Below are 19,096 nucleotides of genomic sequence, written 5' to 3' on the forward strand. Positions count from 1 at the left end.
GAACCCAGCTCTCTTACACAAAGGCTTAGGGCAACTTCTTAGCCTTTCCAAGCCTTATTATTTCCATCTATAAAATGGGCATATTTACACCCATGGCCAGTGTTACAGGCATGCAGCCTGTGTAACTGCATAGAACCCTGTACCTAGATCCCAAGGTTAGTTGAATGCTCTGCTGTCACTATCTTGAAATTCTTAAAACATTTTGAACAAGGGACCCCAGATTTTCAGTTTGCACTGGGCCCTGCAAATTATGCAGCTAGTACTGTCCCACAGAATTGTTGAGAAGTACTGCAAGAGGTGAGATGTGTCAGCTGCAGCCCAGGTCTGGTGCAGTCTAGGTGCTCAGGGAAGGTAGCTATTGTGATCATTACTTTCACACTCCTGAAGATACTGGTATCTTCTTTGGTCCCTGGATACTAATGTCACATGTAAGCGGGGTAAACAGAGTCAAGTAAAAAACTTAGCTAAAATGACCAAGAGAGACCACTTTGTATCTAAGATTGCACACGCTGCTGCAGAACTTTCTCAAAGCTCCCTCAAGTTAGTAATTTGCACAAATCTATGGCTTCTCTCTCTTCCCCGTGGCCCTGTACACCCAGAAGTAGATATTCTTTCCCTCTGATGGCACTGCTAATTAAAACCACCATCAGGGGCAGCCCGGGTGGCTCAGTGGTTTAGTGCTGCCTTCAGCCCAGGGCATGATCCTGGAGGCCCGGGATCAAGTCCCACGTCAGGCTCCCTGCATGGAGCCTGCTTCTCCCTCTGCCTGTGTCTCTGCCTCTCTTTCTCTCTGTCTCTCATGAATAAATAAATAAAATCTTTAAAAATAAATAAATAAAATAAAACCACCATCAGGTCACCAGGTAAGTGATCAGACAATCGAGGGAAAGAATCCACTGCCATGTAAACAAGCATCATCTTGTTTTAGAGAGGGGCAGCCAGTCTGGACCATGGGATAGAGCTAAAGGGATATGGACAAAGGGAGGTGTTCTCTGTTAGCTCTTTCTGGAGAAGATGGTTTGTAGGGTTCTTGTCTATGGAACTCAGTTTTCAAAGCTGGATATAAGCAGATCAAATCAAGAAACCTTGTGCCATCCAGGCACTTGTCCAAGACACCGAGAGGAGAGAAAATAAGAGGTCAGTGCAGGGAACCCGTCTAGAGCTCTACCTGGGCTCATCCAGGTCCCCAAAGCAACTCAGCCTCCAGGCATCCTGTGTTCAGGGGCGACTTCTATCCCTGAGTACTGCCAGGTACTTTCAGCTACACAGCCTCTCAGTGCTCCTGAAATACAGGTCTTCTCTGAATGAAAGGACTGTCACCCTTGTGCTTGGAGTAGGCACTGCAGTGCCCCAACAGAGGCCCCCTCGCTAGGCATCTGCCATGGGAAGCCTGCTGCGTGTTGTGAGAGTGCAGAAGGAGCACCACCTGGTGCCAAGCAGAAAGCAAAGCCAAAACTGAGCAAAGATCCACAACAATACAAATCACAGCAGCAGCTACCAATTATTGAGCCTTTAATATATGCCAGGCACCGTGTACGAACTTTCTGCTCATTATTATCTCATTAAGTCTGACGGCAGCCTGCGCAAGCAATTGTAATTATCACCTTCATTTTCCACGTAAGGAAACCAAAGTTTAGAGAGGTAACCTGACTCATTCTAAGGCACACAGCTAGTAAACATCACAGGCTGGATTTGAATTCAATCCATCAACTCCAAAATGTAAACTTTCATTGCTCTTGTGGCCTTGATGTGGGCCCTTTCGAAGAGGCCTGTGAGCATTTCAGCCGACTCCCAGATGACAACAGATGCTATTAGATTTGAGTAAAGTCCCTGGTCCTTCCCTTTTCTCAAATATGTTAGCTACTCTCCTAGGAAAAGAAAGTTCTAGATTCATGCCAATCACACTTCACTCACATCAAGGAGAAGACTGAGAATTTAAAATCCCACTACAACCTTTTCCCTTCTCCCACCAAGCTGAAAGGAGTATCGAAGAGGAAAAAGGAAAAAAAAAAATTTGTTAAAGAAGTGGAAAAATATGCTTTCGAATGAGAAACACGTGTGTGATTATTCTCATCTTTTGTCTTCCCCCACCACTGAGTCGAAAACAAGTGAACACGATACAAACGCACACATTCACATAAAGATAGGAACAACCAGGGGAGCAGACAATCCAGAAGCTGCCCTGGGAAGCTTTAAGAAGTCACGGAAAACTCCATGGCAACGCAAGCCCAGCTCCGAGTGGAGTTTTCAAGCACGTGTACAATGACTCCTGGCCAAAAAAGGGGGAAAAAAAACTGCACTTGAATTTTAAAAAGGGAATTGAACACACTGCTGCAGGCGGGCTGGGGGCAGGCGAGTGTGTCAGAGATTGCAGAAGTGCTGGAGTTGTGCCAGTTTTTTATATCATTTCTTTTTTCTCCTCCTTCTGGCACAAACAAGCTATGGAATCTCAAAAATTGGGTCATCATTTTTGAATTCCCTGCTTTCAGCACAGCGCTCAGTTGGTCTTGTGGACTGGCTTAAAAGTCCGATTTCCTGAGCTAACACTTCCTGGCCATTCAGCTGCAGGGAGTCATAACGAGCGGCCTGCCTTTCCCACCGGCAGCTCCCACCGGCAGCGGTTCTCACAGGCGAGCCCAGGTCCACTTCTCTAGTGCCTGCTATTATGTCCTTAACAGCATCAAATGTGCCCACGAAAGCACCACTTCAAAGGCTGCCATTTCCTGGGAGGCCAAGGGAAGGGTGACATGTTGGTTCCCGGTGAGGTGGCAGGGGGACCTTACTGACATCTTGATCTAGTAGGGAGATGGCTTTTCCCATAGACTTTTGTGTCCCCAAGAGCACGGCTGGCCTGCCTAGGAGAGACATGGGGTCACGCAGAAGCTGTCATACGCAAGCTTCACTTAGGGCCAGGTGAGTAGTACCCACTGCCACTGGAATTTGGCATCACCTGGGTTTTCTTCTAGCAGCAGATTTAAATTCCCCTCCATCTGGGAGCAGGTTCTGAGAGCTTTCATTTGATTTTCTCAAATTATATCGACAGGTCTGTAAATGTCACTTTTCATCCCCGATTTCCAGATTTCCAACAAGCTTCCCCAGTTCGCCAATGTGAGGCAAAATACACTTCTCGTTTTTAACCAGGGGAAAACGTTTCCTACTTCTTTGCCATCACTTGCTCAAGACTGCTACAATTGCATCCCAGTGCAGGCTCTGACTTCAATATTGGCCTCCAATAAACCCTATGCTGGGTGAACAGGAAACTCATTGTGAGCTGAGTTTCTGTGACTCTTAACACTCATGCAAGAGGCATCAAATTTCAGCAAGATCTTCTGGAGCATGAACACAAGTACAAACCAGCCATGGGGTCAAGTCTGGGCTTGCTTTATTTGACCTTGGTTTGTTTTATTTTATTTAGGCAAACTTTTTTTCAGGGGGCGCAGGGGACCATAAAATCCTTACCTTTTAAAGGAGCCCATTGTTAACAGTTTGTTCATCACAGCTCCCTCGACCTCACCAAAAAAGTCTCCAGTCTGCAGGGAAGAAAAGAAGAGCCCGAGAGGACGCAGAGATAAACTATGTGCCCAAGCACCAGAGAAGAATCAGGAATGGACACAGCGTGTGTTCCAGTGCTGACAGAAGCAAAAGGCAGGTTTTCAGGACCACGGTTACATAAAAGTGGAAAATGTCTTAATAGTCAGAAGAAGTTATGGGATTAGGGGCAGACTAGTAGGCAGATGGGAATGTTCCATGGTACAAGGCAGGGGCGGGGGTGGGGGGCATCGCATCACATTGCATAACGTGTGCACACGTGCGGGGGCACGCGCACACGGTCAGATAGGGTAAGCATTAATCTGTGCTCAGTCCCTTGTGATTAAAACACTACATCATAGACAGGAATGGGCTTAGAAAGGGCTTCCTAGGCAGTAATAAAAAGGATTGTTTATAATTCCTGGATGACCTGTTTAGGGAAATACAGCAGCTCTCTTCATCAGCCCTATAAATTTCCTGCTGTTGAGAATACATCCTTTCTCACCATCACTTTCTGAGGATCCTCGTAATTTTGTCCCTGGGCAGTTAACTATGTTGACAAATAAGGCAGGCCAGAGTGCAGCCCCTTCAAGGGGCAGCATGGCCAGGCTGACCCTTACCTGTGGGGCTGTCTTGGGAGCATTTGGGAACTAGCAGCCCCTTCCCCACCACCAGGCTGATGTTCGAGCCTCAGACTAGATCTTGGTCTTGGCTGAGATATGCAGACTCTGAATGGTGGGATGAAGGATTAACATCCTGGTGGATCCCTCTAGTCTCTTGGAACTGCTTGCATCAGGGTCTCTTGGGGAAGGTGAATGCCATGCAGTAGAACAGAACAGAGCTTGGGGCAACAGCCTTCCTCTGCCAACGCCCTGGACTGAGCCGGTGTAGATCAGTAGAGAGCCCCCAGGTCTACTGTGGGTGCTCGCAGGATTTATAGCTCATGTGTGGGTGGGTGGAGGGCATTACTCTAAGAGCCTGAATTAATAAATTCCATAGGCTTTGTATTAGCTAAATCCCGATTCAAATTACCACTGAGTGACTTCAACCACGCTCCTGGGAATTTTCAGGCAGAAAGGCATATAAAGACTTTGCCAAAAAGTCAAGAAAGAGAGGAGGAAGAAGAAGGAAATGACATTTCACTGGCTGAATGTGGAGCATTGCCTGTTTCATTCCGGGGGAAACTGGAACCTTTTGCAAAGGCTGTGGGTGTGTGCTGCCGCTGGGAGCTAGGACGTTTGTATTTTGTGTGTATAAATATGCCAGTGTCAATGGAACTGGTTGTTAGATGAAGAAGAATTATCCTAATTGGGGTGCAGGAAAGCAGACAACACGGAACAAGCTGGGGCAGAGCAGGCCGGCAGGCTCCTGGGCCGCGCTGCAGGCCTGCACCCGGGGAGCTCGGCTGGGAGCAGCGCCGCATGCACGCCCGTCCTGGCTGGGAACGAATGGTTTACGCTGCTGGCTAGTGGAGAACCCACCACTGCAAGGTGTCCACATGCCCTTCCTCCCCACCTTGGGACCAGGTTCCTATCTCAGCCCTCCACCGTCACGGCAGGGGGCAGGGCTCCTCCTCACAGGTGGTTAACTTGGGTTCCTGCTCCACTGACTCTTGGATGTCGGGGTTTCTTCTCCCAGCCACACAGACATGGTATCAGGGACCCCTGGGCTCTCCTGCTCTCAGACTGGCCTCGCTTCACGGGCCCACTCGGACCTAATCTTGACCAACTGTCCCATGTCCGGCGGTGCTCAGCGTCCGAGGAGACAGGGTGTGGGCAGTTTGATTCCTGACTCTATTTTTTTTCACCCATCACAGGTGCATTTAAGAATCCCACAACCTTTTCATGGATAAGAAGGAAAACTGAAGCACGATTCCACATGTGACCTGGAGCCAGTGTTGATAAATTAACAAGGCATTAAGCTCAGACTCCTTAGGGACTTAAGGACAATTAGCTAATTTATTTGGCATTAATAGTACTGCTGACTGCTGAAGAATTTCAAGTGATTTAAATGGGACTTCATTATAAAATGGTCCTCCGCCATCCTCCATTTACAGAGCCTGCCAGGAGGCTCAGGCAGGTCACGTGATAGGCCCACCACCCCCTACACCAGGGAAGGAAGAGGGGTACCAGAGACCATGCATCTCCTTCTCTACTGTTACTTTGTCATGTCACACTGCTAAACACATCTGTATTTTACCTTCTTTGAATATGCTAATTTAATTTCAAATTGCAGAAAAGGTTTTCTATGCACAAAGTTTTAAAGGAGGAACCTGTTTTCTCTCTGCCAATACTATTGGTTTGAACTCTTATTTTGTTTTTCAAGCATAGTGGAGATTTCTGTGCTCAGCCCCACTGCTTGGTTTCTTCCCATCTCTTTCCCTCCTGTCCCACACCCCACAAGGCTCAGTCAAATGAAGAACATTCTTTGCCTCTTTCTGGATCCTTGTCCCTCAGTGTTGAGAGCTCAAGTTAATCCCTGAACTCAGGTAGCTGATTTTTAAAAAGCAACAACTAGAAAGGAGCCATAAAGAATAATAAAGTTGGAATACATATATATGTATGTGTATCTGTGTATATATATGTGTATATATATATACGTGTATGTGTCAAATATATATATATGTATATATTCATATATGGAAAAGTATCTAAATATCAAAAGAAGGAAATCTCCTTAAAATTTCCCAAACTCTTTAAAGCACCTCTATCCTTGAGGCAAAGAGTTCTATAAATTGAACATTTTATGAGCGAGAAAGCAGACCCTGGGCTCTGCCCCCACCCCCCAACTGGGAGGTAAAAACTCTTTGGGGCCTGCTGAGAAGTAGGCTGTGACATTTTTAGAGGGATAGAAATAAGGTTTTATAATCTCCTGGTATTACCTCTTAAATATAGATCATTGTCTCAAAGTTTTAACACCATCCTTTGCTCCCCCGTACCCCAAGCACATCATGAGCTCCTTACTCAGAGCTGGTAGAAATTTCTCACTCACCTGTGTGTAGTCTTCAGACACCAGAATAAACCCATTATTGTCTATGAGGTAACAGTTCACAGTCTAGAAAATTAAAAAAATATACCAGAGTTTTAACTTTGGGTCCTCAGACTGCTTTTACACAAAATGACATACTTGTAACCTGAGAGAAACCTCCTTGAGGTTGTTTTGGGGGGAATTGGAAATGCTTGCTGGCTCTAGGAGTTAAGGCCATGGTTACGCTGACCCCAGTGTTTACTTTGCCAAACTGACAAACAAAAACAAAACATTAAGCAAGCCTTGAACATCTCAGATTAGGATAAAGAGAATACACATTAAAAACTTAATTACAGGGACGCCTGGGTGGCTCAGTGGTTAAGCATTTGCCTTCAGTTCAGGTCATGATCCTGGGGTCCCGGGATCGAGTCCTGCACTGGGCAACCTGCTCAGAGGGGAGCCTGCTTCTCCCTATGTCTACGTTTCTGACTCTCTCTCTCTCTCTCTGTGTCTCATGGATAAATAAATAAAAATTAAAAAAAAATTACAGTTGGTCTTCCTTGGTTTTTGTTTCTCTCTCTTTTTTCCCTTTCTATGACCTGAAGACTATTCCCAGGAACAGTGTTCACAGGCTTGGAGTCTGTATTCGCAGTGGCTGAAGTGCAGGCTGTTTTGAAAGCAAAACGCCAGCACAATGTCATTACCCTAATGATGTATTAATGAAAACACTGTGTCAGCTCAGAAGACCATCAGGGGACCAGGTAATATTTTTTAATTTGTTCATAGACTTAGGCAGGGGGGAAGGGGCAGACTTCTGTTAAAGGGGCCCCTCAGGTCTCCTAAAGGTTTTCAAACTGTGTTTTTAATTGGGAGCTGGATTTGGGGGCAGGGCTGTTAGCTTTTGGTAGCTCAGACTTATAAATTGTAGAAAGCAAGGTAAACCCAAACTTCTGCTTCCCCACACTACTTTAATCTCAAGTGAATGATTTGCTACAGGCTAAGTTTTAATTACAGTGCTGTGGAGTTTAAACTTAAGGTTTAATTCCATCCTTGATGTAACTCAGTTTCTATTTATTGCAGCTTTTCCATACCGACTGCAACATTTAATTTGTAACATATCTTTACCCTGAGCTAAATTCCCCCTAGCTCCAGGCCACCGCATGGCTGTTTTCTGGGACGTTGACCTATCCGTGGAGTGGTTTTAGTTAGACACAAAAGTCCAGCAATGAGTTGGTCCGAAAGATTCATCCTTTATTACTAGGTAGTGGTGGAGAATCAGCAGAAAATTAAAAGCCTTGCTGTCACCTTTTATAAAAGAGTTGGCTGCTTTGGTGAGTAATAGGATTTGTCTCAATTATCCAGAGGAGCCAGAGTGAATGACTTAGGTAACCTGGTTCCACTCTATTTGAAGAAGCTCTTAGTGTAAGGACACTACCTGGGCCCTGCTGGATGATAGTCTTGACCAACTTTCTCCACTTTTAGGAGACAGCATTATGAATGTAATCCCATAGAGCTGTGCTGTCTACTGTGGTAGCCACTAAATACATGCAGGTTTAAATTCAATTTTATGTGAATTAAAATTCAATAAAATAAAAAAAATCTAGTTCTTTAGATACACTAGTCACATTTCAAGTGCTCTGCTCTACCTTAAGCTGGTGATTATATTTGTGGACATTCCTATCACTGCAGAAAGTTTTCTAGGACAGGATAGCAATGCTTTCGATTACATTGATATTCCTATGAGTTTTAACCCACCTACACTGGGTCATGTTAGACAAATCCATATCTTTGCTTACTTCAATGTCATGAATCTCGTTTTGTAGATATAGACACTGAAGCAAAGGGAGGTTAACCTCCATTCAATCAATAAATACACAAATACAGAAGTGACCTCCACATTTGGATATTGACTAAATCTTCCCAGTTGTAGAGAGAATCCAAAGTCATCACATCCACCTTCATCCCTAATTATAAAATCAGTTCCTACTCAAACATGCCTAGCCAATTAGTACCCTTGCCATTAGACCTGTATATTTGGTCATTATCTCTCTGTCTAATGTTGTATATACTGGATAACATAAAACAAGTACAAGGCAAATAGATTAAAAAGTCAACTGAAAATCTTGAGAAAGAGGGAAGATTCCATGAAATCCATGAAAGTGATGTTGGAGATCATCTCCAATCACAGGATAAGACACCGGCCCTTAGGAATTCCCAGAGCAATCTCATAGAGTTGTGCTAGGCTATAGTCTAAACATAGACTAGTGATCCAGTCATGTGGATCAGATTAGTCAACATCCTACCAGAAATGGGAAGAGGAACAGGAGGGCCAGTCAAGGCTCCTGGAGTATTATATGCCTAAGCTTCCACTTTATCCAAAAATACTTCAGATTTTGCTCCAACATAGTGGGCATGGTCTTCTAGGTAAGGACTAAGCATTTGTTTCTCTATACCGACTACCAATTGGCATTTACTTTTTGGGCTATGTTTCCATTTAACATGTTTTTTTAAAAAATTCACTTCTCCATTCCCTAACTCCCTCTTAAATTAGGATTCCATGACAGGAACTTGGTGGCAGAAGAGATGCTGTACCATGCTTATTTATGGGTAGTTTGAATTTCAAGTTTACACTGATTATAAAAAGACTTGGTTACCCTATCAAGCAAGTAGCAGATAACTGCCAGCATCGTGATTTACAAATCATTGAGAACACCAAGGTCAAAATCAAGGATGCTGTATCATTGATGGACACCTGGGTTACTGAATCTGAAAGTGTCATTTGGTTTTTCAAATACTGTTGAATATTGGCAATACTGTTTTGTTAGGTAAATTTAGTGACCCTGGTGATTTCCTGAACAAACCTCCCTGCCAACAAGAGCTTGGATTAAATTACTGGCAAGTGCAGTGGAGGTGAGTAAGCCAATGGAGTTAGGTGAGCAGAATACACCGGGTTATGGGATGGTCTGGACAGAATTGCCAGATGCCAGTCTGATCAATTGTTTTCTTTCTCTCTCTTTACAACAAATACCATGCAGTTGTCTTCTCCATACTCTACCTCCCCTCCCAGTAAAAGAAAACAGAGGAGATATTTTCTCAGTTCCCTTCCTATGCCACTTTCTCCCCAAATTAAGTCAACCACCTTGGAAGGTGTCCACTTACTGTCCTGTCCTAAGGGGGGACAGACAGGCAGAGGGGCTTGGAGGTTCTGTAAATTTTGATAGGTATTATAGGTGCCTACTCCACAGCTACCCTTGATAACATAGGTAGGGATGAGGTTGTTTGAAAAAAAATGCAAAGGCAGAGAGAACTTGATTTAAAAAAAAAATCTTTCTTCAACTATTGGGTAAATTCAAGATTGCTCAGAGAAGTTTGATTCCCATCCCTAAGGCAGATTGGGTAGATCTCTGAGGTTAGAGCCTACAGCTGGGCCGTGGGAATTGGGCAGTTACAGGTGGTAACAAGAGCCAGGGAGGGAAGGTACTTGGGAGTGAGAAACACTGCATGGGGCTTGTGTTACCAGGAAGGTGGTTTAGCTCCGAGACTGACATACCTGCTTCAGAATCAGAGGCTCTGACAATTGCTAACAGTGTGACTTTGAGCCAAGTCTTTTAACAGTGTCTTGGTTTTCTTCACTGAAATGTGCAGCTACCAACAGCTCTGATAGGGTCATGAGGAAGATTCAATGGGTGGATGACTGCAGGGTGCTGAGCACAGTGTAAGGTGCACTGGGCATAGTAAGTCCTCAAAGAACCCGTGCTTACATCCACTCAGCAAACAATGTTCATTGAGCACCTACTATGTGCCATCTTTATAAATACCCTGATGCTACAAATTTAGAGTTCCTCGGAAAGGGACGTTGTTTCATAGTTCATAGCAAGAGATTGGGCAGGCAGGTTGGCTGAACTTTTTTGCTTTCTGTTTTGCCATTTCTTTCATGGGATGCCTTCTGTTTGTTTTGATTGGTGCAGGCTGAGGAATGATTTGAAACAAGTCACTTAGAAGCCCGGTATCACTCCACCTGTTGTTTTCACTTGTGAGGAGTGAGGGAGAGACAGAGATAGAGTAGGGGAGGACTGGTTCTTCCAGTCCCAGGGTGGGGCCTGGGTCTCTGCATTGCAGGCACACAAGGGTACCACTCCTTCCTACTTTCCTCCAGCTCTCACAACTTCAATCCTGATATTTGTGGAACAGATGGACCCTTACTTTACACCACATGATGTGTCCACTCATCATTGGTCAACTAGCACATCAAGGCACTGTCTTTGAGAAAATTTGTAGCAAAGTGGTTATTTTGGCAAGAAGTGTGGTGCCCTTGCCCTCAATAGCTGTTGCACTGACGCTCAAACCCCCTCCTGACTGGGCTGTGGTTCCAGAGATGGAGGCATCAGGTTGCTTAGATTTAGCCCTCCCCTAGTGTATCCTTCAGATTCCAGAGGAAATGCCTATAAGGACTTACAAAGTCTAGTCATGGGGCACGTGGGTGGCTCAGTGGTTAAGCGTCTGCCTCTGGCTCAGGTTGTGGTCCTGGGGTCCCGGGATCGAGTCCCACATCAGGCTCTCCGCATCAGGCTCCCCACATCAGGCTCCCTGCAGGAAGCCTGTTTCTCCCTCTGACTATGTCTCTGTCTCTCTATGTCTCTCATGGATAAATAAATAAAATCTTAAAACAAATAGACAAAGTCTAGTCATGATTATTAATCTCGATTCCTTTGGAACAAGTGAGGGCAGCGGCTGCAATTGAATATGAAGTTTTAGATACATTCATTGCCCTCAAACAGCTCCTCCAAATGCCCCCAGAGAAGAGAACTTCCTCATCTTCTGCTCTTTGCAAAATTTTGGTGCTCTCATCAGGAGATGGTGGCTGTTGGAAAGGTGAGCAGGAGAAGGAAATGAGAGTGAGAGAAAATAGTGCCATGGGCACGGCTTTCCTTCTCCACTTCCATCTGAATGCCAACCATGTGTCCATAGATGCAGTGACCGTGGCCACCAACCTCAGTGCCTCACATGTAAGTGTTCTCTGTGAGAGAAGCTCTTCTCATGCTTCAAACACTGTCTTCAATGTCATCTCCTTCTCCCTCTTCAGTTGACTTCCAAGTTGCCTCCCTAGGGAAGCCTTCCTGACTGTCCTGTGTTTGTTTAATTCTTTAATTCACAGCACTTATCACAGCTGATAATCACATACACTTATCTCCCCAGCCAACTGTTTCGTTCCAGTAGGAAAGGAGCCATTTCTGACTCTACTTCGGATCAAATCCCCAGGGGTCAGCAGCTAGCAGGCACATAAGGGCTCAGTAAACATGCTTTGAGGGAATAAGTGTCTTAAGTGTTGCCTCTGGAGCTCTGAAGTTGACTGGACAGAACGGAGTTCCTTAAAAGCCTTCAATCAGGCCCACTGCCAGGCCCCCCCAAGTCACATAGCTCAGGCACTGCCTGGCCCAACCCGAGATGTATACTCTTCAAGATGGGAAGACATCTGGCCATACTGACTCCACCCAGCAGCCCAGGGCACTCCAGCCAGGGCCCAGGGAATCCACTGATGGGGGACACAGAGGGGCTGGAATGGGTCCAACGCAAAGCATGTCTTATAAGTCTGAGGGAGTTGGGCCAGGTCTTCAGCACAGAGGAGAAGCCAGAGCATGTGAACTTAATGAGCCCTCACAGCTGTTTTTAATGGGGCCCTGATCACTGGAGGGCAGTTGGGGGAGAAGGTGGGACACGGTCTCAAAGGCTTAATTAAAAGTCATGAAAAGAAAATGACACACAGAAAGGGTGTGCTGAAAGGGTGGGAAGGGGCTTGGTTGGGAAGACAGGACTGGCATTTCCTTTTTTTTTTTTTTTTTAAGATTTTATTTATTTATTCATGAGAAACAGAGAGAGAGGCAGAGACACAGGCAGAGGGAGAAGCAGGCTCCATGCAGGGAGCCCGACGTGGGACTCCATCCCGGGTCCCCAGGATCACACCCTGGGCTGAAGGTGGTGCTAAACCGCTGAGCCACCCGGGCTGCCCAGGACTCGCATTTTCATTTTAAACTATGTCAACCAGTTGCCTGAAGCCAAACTTAGAGTTGAAATGGGAAATGAACAATCATTACACAGGGAAAAAGGAGAACATTTGAGCATCAGATCAAGCTCAGAAAATATAGGAAACTCAATGCTTAACTTTCCAAGCCTGTAAACTTTTCTTGACATTTGTATGGGGGCTTATCCCAAGGATCACTGATGATCATTCGGCAGTGAGAAGAGCATGCATTTTGTGCTTGCTATACCTGGGGGAGACTGCAGATGTGCCCAGAGTGCATATGCCATTGCTGTCTGAGATTCAGACCACTAACTCTGAGGGAAGAAAAAGTCTGCAGACATTTTTGGCTTATAGCTGACCTGTTTGCCAGGAGCTGTGCCATGCACTTTTAAATATATTATCTCATTCATTCCTCACCATTATCCTGTGAGGCAGATATTCTCAACCCCACAGAGATGTTCAGAAACTTGCTCAAGGTCATATGGCTGTCAGAGTCACAATATGAAGCTAGTTATTCTAACTTCATATGCTGGTCCTTTAACCACCATGCTACCTATCACCTGTGAAAATATTCATTGAACAACAAATATATCCTGGTTGTTTCTAAGTGGCACCCATTTCCACTTCCTTTTATATGTGAGGATGTACAGAGGCAGTATGGATATAGGAAAGTTACTGCTTCTGGTTTTATTCATCAACTTGTTTAACCAGCTATTCATCTGTTTATCCATGCAACCACCTAGTAGCCAATCAACCAATCAACTATCCAAAAACATCATCCATCCCACCAGCCAACCAACCATCCACACTAACCCAACTAACCAATGAACTATCCTTAGATCTCTTGGTGTAAATTGGGATTAGTAGTTGTACCCATTATACAAGTGAGGGCTTAACACAGGGCTTCATGACACTGATTAATCAGTATTATCATTGGGCTGTGTTGTCTTGAGCTGAGTACTCCAATATGTAATCAATGTCTCAAAGGTAGAGAGGTTTGAGGCTGCTTGGCTGTTTTATGAATGGCATTCTCAAACTTACTGAAAAGGTTAATGATCATAAAATGCTCTTTTCTAAGGGAAAATTATTTTTAATCTGGTGGTCTGAGAAAATTGGGCTTCTGCTAAAAAGCTCATTGGTTTTTACTCTTTGGATAGTGACTCATACAAAAATTATGATCTTTACAGACTGAGCATTTTGTGTTTTAACTTCATCCTGGACTCCCTTTTATATTTCTCTCCTTGTTTTTGCCTACTTTTTTTGAAATATATTTCTCATTTATTCTTTCTTTTTTTAAAGATTTATTTTAGAGAGAGAAAGCACACACATGAGTGGGGAGAGGGGCAGAGAGAGAGAGAGAGAGAGAATCTCAACCAGACTCCCTGGTGAGTGCGAGACCCAGTGCTGGGCTCCAACCCAGGACCCTGAGATCAAGACCTGAGCCAAAAATCAAGAGTTGGCCACTTAACCAACTAAGCAACCCAGGCACCCTTCTAATTTATGCTTTCTATGTTGAAACTAAATTTGGTTGGGATTTCTCAAATCCCTGTGGTAACCAGAAGGACAATAAACATGATTATTTATAAGTTCCAATTCATGTATTGACTAATGTTTTAACTAATGCAGAGAAAGAAAGGCTACCTGAGCCACCACGAAAGGCCCCTGCACACCTGCTTGCTCTGAATTGAGGGGCAGAGGACGTATGAGATTGAATACTGTGAAAACATAAATCCGATGGGTAGACTTAGGACAGTGGTACATTTTTTTCTTCTATTGCTCATGTGTGGGATTCAAATTCCTCTTCCCAAAAGAGTGACAGAGTGGGAGAGAGATAAAAAGGAAGGGAGGGAAAGAGTAGAGTTCTGAGAGAGAGCATTACACCAGAATGAATAATTCTGGATTTTCAACTCCTCAGATTTTTAGCTCATTTATTACATGAAATTAAGCAAGTCATTCAATTTCTCTCATTTTCCATTTCCTTCTCTGCCAAACAGTATGAGCATTCCTATCCATTTCATTGGGTTGTTACCAGGATGAGAAGAGATAAAAGCTTTGAGAACTATAATGTGAACTTCAAAGGGCAGTAATTTGTATTATTTCTTATAAAATGCCAAAATTCCAATAGTGCTGTCCATGGCATATTTATTTATTTATTTATTTTGAGATAGAGACAGAGAGAGAGAATGTGGGTGGAGGGGAGCAGGTAAGTGGAGGGGGAGGGCTGAGGGAGAGAGAGAATCTCAAATAGACTCCCCACTGATCCTGAGATCATGACTTGAGCCAAAAATCAAGAGTCAGATGCCTAACTGACTGAGCCACCCTATGTGGGACATTTAAAGCACATTTTTCCAGCTCTCAGAAACTAGCTGATTAAGGAAGGAAGGAAGGAAGGAAGGAAGGAAGGAAGGAAGGAAGGAAGGAAGGGAGGGAGGGAGGGAGGGAGGGAAAGAAAGAAAGAAAGAAAGAGAAAGAAAAGAAAGAAAGAAAGAAAGAAAGAAAGAAAGAAAGAAAGAAAGAAAGAAAGAAAGAAGCAAATTTCCTTGGGTTTTTGCAGCTCAGTCAGGAGCAATCTGTCAGACAAGGCTGTATTTACAGTGGCACTCCCTCTGTGAGAAGGCACCCCCTGTCAGGTCCCCTTGACCAGGGCAGAAATAGGGCCAGGGAGCTGTCTTACCTCATCATCACAGCTGATGGAGCATTTGCCATCCAGAGAGGCACACTGTGGGGTCAGGTGAAAGCAAGGGGAAATGCGTTACTTGGACATTCCAGCATCTGCTATGATTGCCACTTAATTATTCAAGGACAAGCTTTAAGAAATCCTTGCCTTTTATGCAAATACCAAATTTCAACCAAAGGGAATGCGCCAAGATGTGTCTTGTCTGCCTTCCCCAGGATCAATACCAGTTCCAAAGAGTAATATAAAAGACAATTTATTGGGAGGTAACTGGCTCTTCATTTTAATTTATGTTGTCTATTTTAATTTACATTGACATTCAATATTGATATCTTTTTAAGATCTCAAGTCTTTGAGTAATAAAAAGTATAACTGTGCTGTTACTTAATTTTAAATTAATAGATCCTAATGGCTTTTTTTAAAAAAAACCTCTGTTTTCTTAGTCTATAGTTTCCTAATGTGTTAATTTAAGCATTTATTTAAGAAATACCATTCCAACAATTCGAATTGAGCAAAATTGCCATTTCTAACAAATTACTAAACAAATACCACTAAGACTGCTCAGTACAGAGAACACAGTACAAGGCAAGAAGGCTCCCAAATTCTCCAAGGCAGAGAAATCCTCTGGTCAAAGAGGGTAGATGCATGCTTAGTCAGATCTAGTTATGCAAAGGACTTCAAAAGTGAAATAAAGAAATTCACAAATCAACAACCAGACATCACGAGATTAGAGAAAAGTCACTATGGAAAATCACAAAAGTCCCCAACAGGTAAAAGAAAAACTTCTCCTTTGGAAGGTCATTCTCTTGATTTCACAATTAAAACTGTTTATAGGAGCAAATTGCCTGCTTTCCCAGCATGTGGCGTCTAACATGCTGACAACCTTTTATTTTGCAGTGAAATGAAAGGTAATCTGAGCAGCCAGCAGTTCATTTTACAAACATTCATCGGAAATCTGGCACTTTTAGGCTCCGGGTACCCAAATGTGAACACCTGTATAATAACAGTGCCGCTAATGCTTCAATACACTGATTATAACTTACCTGTCTGCTGGCAGTCCAGAACTTCCTCTGGAAAAATTCAAGTTTCATCTGAATGCCTACAGCTGGGACAAATTATAAATAAAACAAGGCATTAGAGATTCCTTCACACAATTATTTAAGATTATCATTGAAAATCATCTGTCACGGCAAGAAGCTGATGCAAGCATATCAGATAAGAACGCTTAAAAACTAAACTTACAGTGAAGTCTACAACCACGACATTTTATCTTTCAGGTAAGGAATTCTCAAGGTTAATTATACTCCCAGAACTTTTGACATAGAGCAAACTGAGCACAGTGCAGGTGACTCTTTGGAGCCATGTGACCTGTGTGTTTCTAAAACTCATACACTTGTGGTCACTCCCCTCCCCAACCCAGGCTAAAAACAGGAATGAAGAAAAGACAGCATATTTAGAAAACCACTGCATCTTCAGAGTTCTTGTTACAGTTATTACCGTATGAACTTGCATGTCTAAAATGTATACCATGCATGTGTTTTTGAGATATAACATTTGGAAAGCACTTGTCATGAGGCTGGTGTTTGGAAGTGAGTCACTTGACTATGATGTGACTTAGTTAAACTGGCCTCCAGTATCCACATCTCAATGATGATGATTTTCCCTCCCCAGGAACTTTGAGGGAATTATGCAGTTCTGTTTGGTCATGAAAGGATCCCTCGAGCAACAGTTCCTCTAGTGACGGAAACATACAGAAAGAAGAAGTTAAGAAAGTGACTTGAAATTTTGGGATGTAGCATTTGGTGGAACCTTAGAACGAGGACACGAACAAGCTCATGCTGTTTCTCTCCGTGAAGCCAAAATGATGTAATGCTTGAAACCATTTCGGAAAGTGCTCAAGGCAGAGCAAAAAGCTCATCACATGGTGAGAAGATGTTAGAGGAGTCTGGAAAGACAGAGTGAGATTCTGGGCTGGAAACACTGGACCCCACACGGGACACCATTTATCCCAGGGCAGTTTTGCAAACCTCAGTCCGTTGCACACAACCTCACCAATTTTGGCCACATCTGCACACCACCGGTATTGTTAGCTATCTTTCCACACTTTTTCTTTTACTTAAATACCTAAAGTAACTTCAACTGAAATAATAATTGCCACCAAAGGAAATACACAATTATGAAAAAAAAAGTTCACTCAAGACTCTTAAGATCTTGCATGTCGCCATGTTTGATCCCCCTCAGGTAATCATTGCCATGCTGACTTCAGGAAGTGGAAGATTCCTAGAGGCTGTTACTCTTAAAACTGTCAAGTGCATTCCTCCTTCCTAGAAGAATTGTTGAAGCAAGCCCTGAGATTCAAGGTTGACTGGGGTATGTACACTGGGAGGGACTCATCTTCAACCTTTGGACTCAGCATGTCAAACCCTAGGATAGGGCTAGACCTAAGCCTGGCTGCCATATGCAGGATTGGAAGTCTCTGAAATGCACCATTTCAGCACTCTGGATTCATCCTGCTTTGCTCAAAGTGTCCTCCATCCTCCAGATCATAAGCTCTCCAAGGGCAGGCACCTGTTCTTCCTCCTCACTGGATCCCTGCCCCCAGCAAGATGCTGAGCACACAGATGGCCCATCGGTAAATGCTTGCTTTTAAGAAAACTTTCAGGTCATATTACAGTCAGTAGTTCTAGAGAAAGAGGAGTAACATAAACATGAACTATAATCACCCCCAAATAGAAGTTTTTCAGGGTCAACTCTCCACCTATATGAGCCACCTGGGGAACTTTAAGAAAAAGTACTGATGCCTGGTTGCCTTCCCCCTCCATACCTAGACCATTTAAATCAGAACTCCTGGGAGTGGTGTCTGGGCATGGGGAGTTGAAAAATAGCCCCTAGTGAATCTAATGCGCAGCCAGGGTTGAGCATGGCTGTTCCAAAGGCCCTGGTTAACTGGCTGTCGAGGACCTGCCACAACATGGACCTCTTTGTCAGACTACGACACAAGCTGCTCTTCCTAGCCCTGGAGAAAATTTCAGAGATTACCTGAAGGAACCTGATTTTGGAGGCTGAAGGCTGTTTGCTGTGGATTCAAATACTTCTTATCTTCCAAAACACCTGACAGGCTGTATCCTTGTTGGGAATGAGCCAATGGGGGAAGCTACAGACCACGGTGTAGGCTGGGTTTTGATCAGATCCCCCAGCCGGCAGAGGTGAGAGCCTTCCCCTAAGAAGTGGCTTGGAATGAATATCTCTGGTTCTACCAAAGACAGGGAGGGATGGCAAAAAGCTGACTTCAGGACAGAGGGCCTCAAGTTGTTGTGACATCCACTCATTGGTATCTAGGAGGAGGGTGGAAATGAGCTTGTCTCTCGTCTTTTGTGTATTTTCTCTGTGCAGCTTTCCCCCTACATTGTTCCCCAGCCAGTTCTTCCCAGGGTGGCAGTCAGAGTAACTCTAAGGGCACTTCTGAGGGACATGGTCAACAGCATGGCAGGCTTCCAGGTGCTAAAGGATAAAGCAGAGGGTTTCCTGAAAGCATCACCCCACAGTGGCCTTTCCATGGTGTTTCTTCTTCCAACAGCCCAGAGTTGCCCCTGGCCCACCTATCATTACCTGAGTTCCCCATCAGCAGCCCATGCCCTTTCTGAGAACCCCTTCCATTCTTTGATGGAGCACTCCTACCCCCCAATTTTTACCTCCCTAATGAAGCTTGCTGCTCCCTCCTGGGTGTTTATCCATCTCACATTCCTGAAGCCTGCTATCATCTGCCCCTTTCAGCTTGTACCCCAGCTCCTCAGAGCGCTTTAATCTTTCCTCCTGAGTCAGCCCCTCTGTCCCATTAATCATGCGGGCTGCTTCTCTCTGATCCCCCTCCAGCAGGCTGCGTCCCCTCCCTGCTCCTGATGCCCTAA

The 19,096-nt window shown here is 44.3% G+C and overlaps 1 protein-coding gene across 6 annotated transcripts in view; it reads right to left on the reverse strand.

Annotated features, from left to right (window-relative positions):
• CACNA2D3 (calcium voltage-gated channel auxiliary subunit alpha2delta 3) overlaps positions 1 to 19,096 on the reverse strand; it is an 832,272-nt gene that overhangs the window by 71,460 nt on the left and 741,716 nt on the right. For all 6 annotated transcript variants that reach the window (XR_013357842.1, XR_013357841.1, XM_077858494.1 and 3 more), the window contains 4 exons: positions 16,232 to 16,293; positions 15,189 to 15,233; positions 6,520 to 6,582; positions 3,460 to 3,530 (listed from right to left, as the gene is read on the reverse strand). Coding sequence is in view for 4 of the 6 variants with exons in the window: in XM_077858494.1 (XP_077714620.1) it covers positions 3,460 to 3,530; positions 6,520 to 6,582; positions 15,189 to 15,233; positions 16,232 to 16,293 (241 nt within the window). In the remaining 2 variants the exon portion in view is untranslated. The remainder of the gene's footprint in view (positions 1 to 3,459; positions 3,531 to 6,519; positions 6,583 to 15,188; positions 15,234 to 16,231; positions 16,294 to 19,096) is intronic.

Source organism: Canis aureus, chromosome 19 (assembly GCF_053574225.1).
Source record: "Canis aureus isolate CA01 chromosome 19, VMU_Caureus_v.1.0, whole genome shotgun sequence".
In the NCBI taxonomy this organism is placed as follows: domain Eukaryota; kingdom Metazoa; phylum Chordata; class Mammalia; order Carnivora; family Canidae; genus Canis; species Canis aureus.